Source organism: Limulus polyphemus, unplaced genomic scaffold (genome assembly GCF_000517525.1).
Source record: "Limulus polyphemus unplaced genomic scaffold, Limulus_polyphemus-2.1.2 Scaffold2473, whole genome shotgun sequence".
NCBI lineage: Eukaryota > Metazoa > Arthropoda > Merostomata > Xiphosura > Limulidae > Limulus > Limulus polyphemus.
The window spans coordinates 142,875-154,067 of record NW_013668083.1 but is presented as its reverse complement, the minus strand read 5'-3'; the positions used below and the strand labels follow the sequence as shown (position 1 = coordinate 154,067).

General features: G+C 33.9%; 1 protein-coding gene across 1 annotated transcript in view; it reads right to left on the bottom strand.

Annotated features, from left to right (window-relative positions):
• Positions 1 to 7,689, bottom strand: part of LOC106467061 (SOSS complex subunit C-like) — a 13,263-nt gene extending 5,574 nt beyond the window's left edge. Inside the window, exon 1 of the mRNA XM_013927376.2 lies at positions 7,546 to 7,689. Coding sequence (XP_013782830.1) covers positions 7,546 to 7,576 — 31 coding nt within the window. The 5' untranslated portion in view covers positions 7,577 to 7,689. The remainder of the gene's footprint in view (positions 1 to 7,545) is intronic.
• Positions 7,690 to 11,193: the final 3,504 nt, after the last annotated feature.

Below are 11,193 nucleotides of genomic sequence, written 5' to 3'. Positions count from 1 at the left end.
GACTCCTATTAGGTCATCAAGAAATTAATGTCACGTTTTGGGTCACTCTCATTAACCAACCCCCCAAAAAAACTTACATCACATATAATGGTTAAATGAATCGCCTAAACATCACATTAGCGTAACCTATATAATGTGTAAAGTTTAGTATACTATAATCCCTTATAGTGATGGCACACAATGAGACACACATTCAGAATGTAATACTGTTTGAATACAAGAAGAGAAACAATGCCTCTGTAGCCACAAAGAATATCAAAGAACTTTATGGAAATGTTTTGAACGTTCGTAAGTGTCAACGGCATAAAGCGCATGAACCATTTTTGGACAGAATTATCACCGATGATGAAAAATAGATTCTCTATGTGAATATTAAACACCAAAAACAATGGCTCAGTCCTATACAAAAACTACTTCCGACCCCAAAACCTGGACTCTAGCTGCAGAAAGTGATGCTTAGCATTTGGTGGGGCAACAAAGGAGTAATTCATTTCAAACTCCTTAATCCACAGTGAACTGTCAAGGCAGAGGTTTATAGTCAGCGACTGGAACATTTAATCAAGCCCTTAATCGTCAATCAGAAAGGTGTTCTTCTTCTCCAAGACAATGCACGTCCACATGTGGCCCATTTGACGCAACACAAGATTATGGAGTTTGGTTGGGAAGTTCTCACCCACCCACCATATTCTCCAGATGTGGCACCATCAGATTACCATCATTTTCATTCGCTGCAACACCATCTTAATGGGAAAACTTTTACAAATGTGGAAGGTGTTAAAGAGGACATCAGCATGTTTTTTGCTTCAAAGCCAAGTGATATTTAGCCATAATGGGCGATATCTAAAGCGAGTTTCACAGTTTAACAGAGATAAAGGAAAATAATTTGTCTTGTCAAAGGATGTTCTAGAGTAATTGAATCTGCCTGTGTGGACTTAGACAAAAAAAAGAGACAATTATTTAATGTTCTGGATACAACTATGGTATCCCACATGGTAACGCAAGTGAATTTATTGTAGATTGTATAGTAAGAAACAGAGTAGAGAAAAAATAATGCATCTTGTCAATTGGGTACTAAAGTAATTGAACTAGCATGTATGGATTTTTTACACGAAGTAAATTATTCAGTTTTAGATACAATTGTCACATCCTATAGTATAAAGCATTTTTGTACATACATTTGACAAGTGGATTGTGTGCTGTCTGTTTATTGTTGACATATTTCGTCAACAAATCACAGTCACCTATTGTAAAGAATCTGACCTATATAAAAACCTAACATTGTTTATAGTGGAAAGCACAGACAGTCTAGGACTACAGTTTGCTTGCCAGGTGCTAAAATACAGGATATTAAAAAGTTGACCATTTATTTGTTGATGCTAAAGAACATTTTGTTTTTGTAGTGCAACTAGGAACAAATGACATTCAAAATCATAAATCAAAAGAGCATCTTTAGCTGCTCAATAAGTATTATGTACTTCTTCAAAGGTATAAAGAGAGAAATAAACAAATGGCCATCTTGCAAGCACTCCCTTGGGCTAAATGCGGGTTAAACTTACTTAGTACTACTACCAAGTAAGATTACAGGGTTTTGGGTACGAGATGGGCTGGTTGGACCTGACGTAAAGATTGCAGGATCAGGGTGGATTATATGCTAGAAATAGGCTTCATTCGTGCAAGTTCGGTAAGAGGGTGTTTAAAGTAACAAGTTAATAAATATTTATAAAGAAATGTTCATGAGATTTAAATATAAACATAGTAGAATGGGCTGGTTGGACCTGACATAAAGATTGCAGGGTCAGGGTGGATTATTTGCTAGAAATAGGCTCCATTCGTGCAAGTTCGGTAAGAGCGTGTTTAAAGTAACAAGTTAATAAATATTTATAAAGAAATGTTCATGAGATCTAAATATAAACATAGGAGAATCAGTAGCTCAGCTGCTATTAAACTAATATTTGGAATATTAGGAACAACATAACTGCAAAAAAGCAAATTATGAAAAGATGCAACAAGAAGTATGTGTTGTGAACTGGCCAACAGAATTAATTGCATACATTAATAAAATATGGAACAATTGTGATAATACACTTTTAAATATTTAAAATAGACATGTTATTTATACAAAAAAAAAGAGTTGGGCTCACAAACAGTATATGGGATAAAAATAAAGAAAATTATTTAAATTGTTAGAAGTTTAACTTGGTCACTATGAAGTGAGACTTAGAGGATTATAGAAGATCAAAAGAGTTGGTAAAACAGGATATAAGGGAATTAAAAAGGATATAAAAAACAGGTTGGTTGAAAATGTAATAATTAACAATAAAGATTTCTTTAAATACATTGAGGACAAGCAAAATGTTAGGATAGTAGAGCCTTTGAGAAAGCACAAATGTTTATATTGTTTAGTACAAAGCTACACAATGGGCTATCTGTTCTCTGTAAATCATGAGGAATCAAAACCTGAATTTTAGCAATGCAAGCCTGTAAACTTGCTGCTGATCCACCAGTGGACAGAGGGATGACAAAGCGAAGCTTATTTCCAGTGATTATGACATCAGTAGGTTAATTATACTTTTATTAAATTTTTACTAATGAAGATTTAAGCAATATTCCTCATCCTGAACTGTTGCTAGACAGAAACAAGTTTGAACAAGATGATCACATTAATTCAGTGCATGTTCAGAAAAAAATTGTAAAGTTCAAAAAATTATGAGGCTCCTTGGTCAGATAATAATTCCCCAGGGTTTTGTCCGATATTAAGGACTGAGTGTGTGAGCCACTCGCTAATATTTATGTCCGTGATAATGGTCAGGTATCAGAATATTGGAAGTTGGCTAATTTACTCCTCTTTTCAAAGAAGGTAATGAAAATTGTCCCAGTAATTATAGATGTTAACCTTATATCAGTGGTGGGAAACATTTTTGAAAGTCTGATAAAAGATGCTTAGCAAAATCATTTAACAAAGGGAAAAATCTTGTCTTACTAATCTTTGAATTTTTTGTTGAAGTTACTGCTTATGTAGATGAGGGGTAAGGGTGCAAATTTGGTATATTTTGATTTTCAGAAAGCATTTGACAAGGTGCCATATAAAAGACTTATTAAAAAATGATATCTATAGGTGTTATCTTTTGCTAGTGTTAAGTCAAATAGTATTTTAGGTTGTATCTACAGAAATAGTGAATACAATTGTACAGGTCATTGATTAGGCCATGGTTGAAGCATTGTGTTCAGTATTGGGATTTTACCTTAAGATGGTCATTGTATTGTTAGAATGGGTTCAGAAGAAAAATACTAGGATGAACAGGTTACAATCTCAGAAACTGTTTTCTACAAATAAAAAAAAAAAAAAGAACTGACTAAGGTGTTTAAGATTTTTAAGGGAATTGGCAGTGCTAATGCATCATCTTTTTTCATACTTAATGGTGAGAATGGACTAGAGGATACAAGCATAAATTGTGGCAGGGTAGAAGTAATCTTCAGCTAAGACAGTTTTTATTTTTCTAACACGGTGGTTGGCGGCCTTCAGATCCGGTAGATGCAGTAAATTTAAAGGAATTTAATTCCTATGCATTTGGGTGGGTCAACATGCCTATGCCATGGCCTTTTGACCGTCACATTATAACGCTCCCATGGCTGAAATGGCGAGCATGTTTGGTGGGATGGGGATTCGAACCCGAGACCCTTAGATTGATCACCACTGAAAAGATTCATCAAGGTCCAGAAAAAGATGCGCACTCCAAAATTCATGCAGTCCACCGAATCACAGTAGGTTAGGACATTCTAAAAGGTATATTTGAAACTCCATGAATTATTATATGAACAGCCAGCATAGATCCATTTGTTTACACCTAGCTGTCCTGCTGTGTTATATATTGGGTTTCACCTACTATGAGGCAACATAAAGTACAATGTAAAACAATAAAAATAAAATAAAGCAGATGAGAAAATGTCAAAAGCCTGAGATTGTTTAGGTTAAATAACTGTAATTGTCTCTTACAATATACAGTCAGTTTTTAAAAAAGAAAGTATTTTTTTTATTTCATTTTATATTTTTCAACTTTTCATTTTACTGAGAATTGATGATACCATTACATTTACAGTTAGTGTTATTGTAAAGAAAATAATAGTTTTAATTCCCCCTAAAAAAAAACTTTCTATAATCATTTATGAGGTTCTAGAGGCTATGCCAATGAAATATGAAAACTATAATATGAAACAAAGTATTTTTTATTCTTAGTATTGTTACGTATTAGAATTTCGAATAGTCCAAAGCTGAGTTAGGTGATAATTTAAATTTAGTAGTTAAATTATACTTTCAATTTAGTATTTAAATATATGCCAATATATAGTCAGTTTATGAGATTTGGCAACAACATTGATACACACCGTTTTCGTTTTTAACACACACACGTTTTAATATACACACAACAATACAAATCACAATAACAGTTAATTACAAATCATTATTACAAACAATGATTTATAAACAAAGGTTTCATAAACTTACAAATAATATAAAGTTTTCTTTCTAATCTGGAACTTCCTTGATATCTTATCGAGGGTTTACGATGAGCAAATTAATTACGAGTTGATGTAGATACGATTCGCTGGGAAGCTAGCTAGCTTTGTCCTTTGCCACACACGCTGAGCTCTCCATGATGAATTTATATGTTTTCGTAAAAATACTAATGTCCGATGAGAAACCACTGAAGTTAAACAATTTGTAATGTTCGAAATTTATAAATATTCCTGGTCAAATATCTTAAGTTTTCCAATTGATAAGCATTATAAAAATCACAGCTATAGCTTTTGAAGGTTATAGCACACTGATTATAGCGAACTACTAATAGACACTCACTTTTGGCACGTCGCGTTAGTTCTACTTATAGGCGTGGGAACATTTTCTAGAAAATTCAGATTACGCAACAATGCAAATTAAAGCGTTTACGTACACACATATATTTTTGATACTTACTCTCGAGAATCTTCTACAACTTTGGAGAATAGGCAAAAGTTTCGCTATACATATCTAACACTATAAGATAGGCATGTTTTTAAATATACACTCAATCCAAACAAATTTTGACATTAAATAAATATAAAATAACAAATGTGTTACAGTATGAAAATTAGCTTCCATTCAAATTGTGTCAGTGAAATCTTTGTAAATTCATAGTTATAATACTTAATAAAAACTAGCCAAATTTCAGGAAGATACATTTAGTACATATAGAGTTATAGTTTCATGTTACATGGTAGTTAAAAGATAAGTTAAATTTATCAAACCTTATGCATAAAGTTAAGGGCTTGGTTTATTTTGAATTTTTGTGCAAAGCTACATGAGGGATATCTGAGACTTGAGGGAAGACAGCCAGTCATCACCACCCACCACCAACTTTTGGGCTACTCTTTTACCAATGAATAATGGGAGTGACTGTCATATTATAATACCCCCATGGCTGAAAGAGTGAGTATGTTTGGTGGGACAGGGATTTGAACTCTGGACTTGCAGATTGCAAGTCAAGAGCTCTAACCACCTGGCCATTTCAGGCCAGGGTTAAGGCTTGATAAACATTTGAATAACTTTTGACAGAGCAAGCTACATGTTTAGAGCAAAACTAAAATTCAACCTGGTAAGGATTATAACTAGCTAATTAACTATACTTTCATTACACTTGTATTTATAAAGAATGAAATGCAATGTTTTACCAACTGGGTACCCTCACTGTTCACAATAATTTTAGCTGTAATCCCAAAAGCTTAATAAGTTTGGCTTAGATTAGCACTAAATGCCATTCCATCCCTGAAATCATCCTTGTAGCCTTCCTCTGAACCCTATCCCATAAATAATATCCTTTCTTAGATCAGGAGACCAAACTGTACACTATTTCAAATAAGGCCTAACTACTGATTTTTATAAGCAGTTATACCTCTTTTGCTTGTAATCAATATGTCTACAAGTACATCCTAAAATTCCATTAGATTTGTTACTAGCAATAAAGCACTGCTTCAATGGTTCAAGTGACTAACCCACTAGGAGCCTATAGAATATGACATTCTTTGATCTTGAATCAATAAATTTAAAACATCATGTCCATTTAAAAAATTTACAGCATCCTATTCAATTTATCAAAAATGCTCACCAAAAAGCCACAAAAAACCTTTTGTAAAAGTCAAAAATAAATGAAAACAAAAACAAACACTGCTTGAACAACAGCACAAAATTTGAACCAATTTCTAATGCAAAATGATTTTCTTTATTAAAAATAACCTGATTTTAAACAAAATCATACAAGATAAATACAGGGCATCTATATTGTTCCATATTACTCATGTGAAAAAGTTTACATTGTTGAAAAAAGAAGAAATTTAAACACAATAAAAAAAGAACACAAAAGAAAAATTAAAACAGAAATAAAAAAATTGCATTTTTCCTCTATACAAAAAATTTTGATCACCCTGTGAACTGGAATTCAGCTAATATGATGTAAAATTAAAAAAAACAAAAGAAATAATTCTTGAAGCTGTTTTATTAAAACTGTACCAAATGGAAACACCTCTAAAAGTTTCCTAGCCACATGTATCCTCAACTCAAAGGAATTTTGCAATTAGGTATCACCTAAACTGTGTGGGTAATATTCTTCTCAGAAGACTGTGTACAACTGAAGAAGGCACATGAAAGTGTCAAACTAGTTTCCTAGTCTTTATGCTAATATTTTGTTTTAAAAAATTTGGTTTACTTTCTATGATCCTTTCCTTCAGTCTGCTACAAAGTTCATCCCCATCTCTATTAAACATGCAATTTAATTTTTTTATAACTCAAATGCATTACTTTTCACTTATTATAAAGGTCATATGTAAAATCGCATTTCTCCAACTTTCCAACTGATGTTATTCAGTAATAGTAATACTTCAACCAACTTTACTAATTATTTCCATATCTTTGATTACAGTAAATAAGAAAGAACAAAGGCCCAAGCACTAAATCACAGACCTGTGATACAGTGTGAGGTTACTACTACTAGTGATAGTAGTAGTAACAAAGGGTCATTAATTAGTCTTGATGACTTCTACCATCCAATGACTCAACAACCTTTTCTCAAGCCCTACTGACAAGATTTTATCAGCTTATCCTTTATGTGGCACTTTACGGTTTACCAAAAACTGAAGTTATTTGTAAATCTCATTCTTACCATTTCTAATACACCAAATCCACATATTTTCCTTCATCCAGGTATCAAGTTTTATTAACACTCTCGTACGTTATATTTATAAACATGCTTTTTCATATATGATTTATGCTTTAATAATTTTCACATCAAATCAAATGTTTAATATCGCAATTTTCATTACGACTCGAAAAGCTTGAAAGTTGAATTTTAATTTTTTATAGCTGCGGAATGTAAGCCATACGAATGTTAAAGTTCTGTATAATAATAATATATTACACTCCTGTGACTGTGTGGCATTAACAGAGCAAAAGCGCGATATTTGTCGTTAAAAATCAATTATATGTAAACAAATAAAATATCTCAATTTCAGTTTTACCTTGTCTTGTACTTGGTGGCTGGAAAGCCATGTTTTAAATTTAAAGGTATTATACTTTCCCTACTGTACCATTAGGTTTAGCTTAGATTGCTCTCGAATAACAAACATGCAGCGCTACTATCGATAAAACAAAATGTATATCTAACAGCACCTAGTTTAAAAAAAAGGAAAATTCACTTGTAAAATGAAGTATGCTGAAGTTTTTATTGCAAAACAATGGGTAAAGTCGAAAAGCTATCATCAAGGTTAAAAGGGTCTAGCTGTTGACATTAATTTTGGTTTAGACTTGTTCAAGAGTTTTTATGTTAGATATGGAGAATTTTTTACTTGTTCTTTTACCGAAGAAAGTCCTGGAAAATTTTGAGAATAAAGTTTCAGTCCCTAACATCTTGTAAAAGTTTCTCATAAAAATATTGGGCTTTAATCCAGGCGCGCAACCAGGATTTTTGTTTTAAGTAAGAAGTCCGCCCCTTTTATTCGACAAATTTATGTATTACAGTTGATAAACATCTTCCGTGTATGCACTTAGAATTGGGGTTTGATACTCATGGCGGCCACAGCGCATGTATCACTGGACAACAAAAAAATTGCTACCGGAGAAAACTCAAGTGGTCGGGATAATTTGATGGTGCTGACTTCAAAAATTTAGTCAGAATTCTTCCATCAATTCTATAATTTGAATTAATGTAATATCTCAATATTTTATCAGGACTATGTGAAACACCGTGCAATCAACTCAGTACAATAGATTTATGCTGTGAAATTAAGTTTACTTTGACAGTTTAATGGGTAAAAGGCATATATATTTGATAACTTCAAACATTGACTGTATTGTACTGGTGTAAAATTCCAAATATATTATTCATATATGCTATTTGTTCTCGACATATCTGTAGCGAATTGCACCGCTTTTGCTTCATTCCCACGCTCACCTGCTCTGCCCAGTCCTTCACCACTGAGGTTTGGTTTGGTTTTGAATTTCGCGCAAAGCTATACGAAGGCTATCTGCGTTAGCCGTCCCTAATTTAGCAGTGAAAGACTAGAAGGAAGGCAGCTAGTCATTACCACCCACCGCCAACTCTTGGGCCACTCTTTTACTAACGAATAGTGGGATTGAGCGTCACAATATAACGCTCTTACGGCTGAAAGGGCGAGCATATTTGGTGGGATGGGGATTCGAACCCGCGACCCTCAGATTGATCATCACTAAAGAGATTCACCAAGCTCTAGAAAAATATATGCACTCCAAAATTTACGCAGTCCACCGAATCACGTCAAGAAAAGCAGGAAAGCCTGCACATTTTATGAACGTTATTATTACTTCCAAACAAACAGCAGAACTCATTCTTTCTCACGGTTACTCAATTGATTTCTACCACTTCAAAGCAGAAAAACCGTACCGTAAACATCGAACGCCTCCAGCCTAAACCAGTAGATCTCCCATGTATCCTGCATGCCAGCTCCACACAACACCCTCAACCAATCAGGAAACACAAGCCCACAGTATGAAAAAAAAAAATAACAGTAGAAGACCAACAAACTCAGACAACACCTGATAAAAAGAATAAATCTCAAGACAAGTCAATCCAAACATCGCTTGCACAAAAGAAAAAAAGCCACCCAGACCCAGCCGCTATCGGAAGACCACATTAAACTGATAACCAACGACAACACTCAACAAACAAACCCTTTCAATGTCTACGTCTTTTACTGTCTCTAAGTCAGAACCACCCGCCGACCACTCGTCATCTAACTCACCAAATGCTCTACTTATAGACCTGACGAGCTTTACACACAGTCCTCTTTCTTCCTTCGCCCCTCAATCAGTGACGACGAAGATCCATTCTTAAACAGACCATTCCCCCATCCAAAACTCCCTCCTCAGAGCAATCCATAACATGAGGAATACTATGCCACATTAACCTACAGTCACGCTTTTCACTCTTTCCTCCTCCACCACCAAGCCGTTATTTTTTTAATATCTTCCATGTTTAATTGGGCACTGGTTAGATAGACTATTGAGCACCTTACCAGTGAAAGTGAGTTTTTTCGGGGTACTCCCGTTTCCTCCCCCACACTAAAATCTAGGTATTGGATTTTTATATTCTCCATCTCCCGGATAGACCATAAGTCTGATATCTACCGTTTGTTGGCGCATACAACCAGCCATATACAAAGAAACTACAAGAAGCCTTAAAATAATAAATTCAAGATCTTCTTCTAACACAACCTCGAGCGGGCGAAGGGGAACAGCACAGACCTCTACATACGCCCATGAATCTAAACAAAATATCAAAATACTAAAAAACCTTATAGACATAGCTTTAAGACTTTGTTCATCAGACTATATAGATTAAAAAATCAACTCTATAAAGCATTCCTTTATTCACACCAACAAATTTCCACTAACAATAGTCGAAAATTTTCCACACAGCCACTAAGAACGAAAATCTCAAACTCACAAACAAAATTGACACCAATACACCAAAAAATATCACATTACAATACAGTTTACCAATTTTCCCTGAAATCAGTTAAAAAATAATGAACACTTGGAGAAAACTTTCCATTAAACCTAAAATTTCTGTTGACTTTAAATTCACCCATAAACCCGGCCCTAAACTAAAATCATTATCAAATAAAAATTACATAGAATCACACAATATCAACGACATTTATAAAATAGCATGCAATAACTGTCCAGAATTCTACATCGGAGAAACCGGACGAAAATTCGAAATCAGATTAACCGAACATAATAAAAACCCTTTCAAGTTTACCACCATTGCAACTACAAAACAGCACAGTATATCTATACAAAACACTGTAATTTTAACCAAAGAACCAAACATCAATAAACTCAGAATAAAGGAAGATATTTTAATTGAACAAAACAGCCCCACCTTAATTAAACCAACACCCCGGGGTACCAATATACCTATACTAGGCTGTGAAAGAATCTCCGGTCATGTGACCTATTTATTCCATACTGTATATATATTAATGTATCTCTGTAAACTATTTGTTCCTAAGGATGACATAATCTTGTCGAAACGTCGTACATTTATAAAACGTTGTTTTCATTACCCAGTCAAGCCATCTTCAAACCTTTATTCTCAGTTGATCGCTTCGCCTAGCTCCACGCATAGTCAAAACAAAGTCCAATCTTCTTCCTCGCATCATACCCGCGATATAATCAAATTCTGCAAACTTTGTTTTTTTAAATCTTTTAAACTCTAGTTCTGTAAATATAAGTAAGCATTATTGCTTATTTCAGAGAAAAGCCACATTGGACTATCTTCTGTGTCTACAGCGGGGAATCGAACTCAGGATTTTAGCGTTGTAAAACCATAGTCTTGCCGCTCTCCACTGAGAGACAAAACAAAATTAAAAGATGTCCTTACAAATGCACTTGAGCATGTATTTTGTCTTCTAACTCTCCATGAAATAGTTGTTGTTTACGGAGAAATTCGACTTATGTTGTTATTCTTTCATCAGCAAATAAACCAAGAAATGACCACATAACATAAAAAACACACAATAATCAGTTTCAACCCAAAGACGCAGTTATACAATGAAAATAAACAACATTCAACAAACTGAATACAAACAAAATGCATGAAAATATCAAAAACATGGACAATTTTA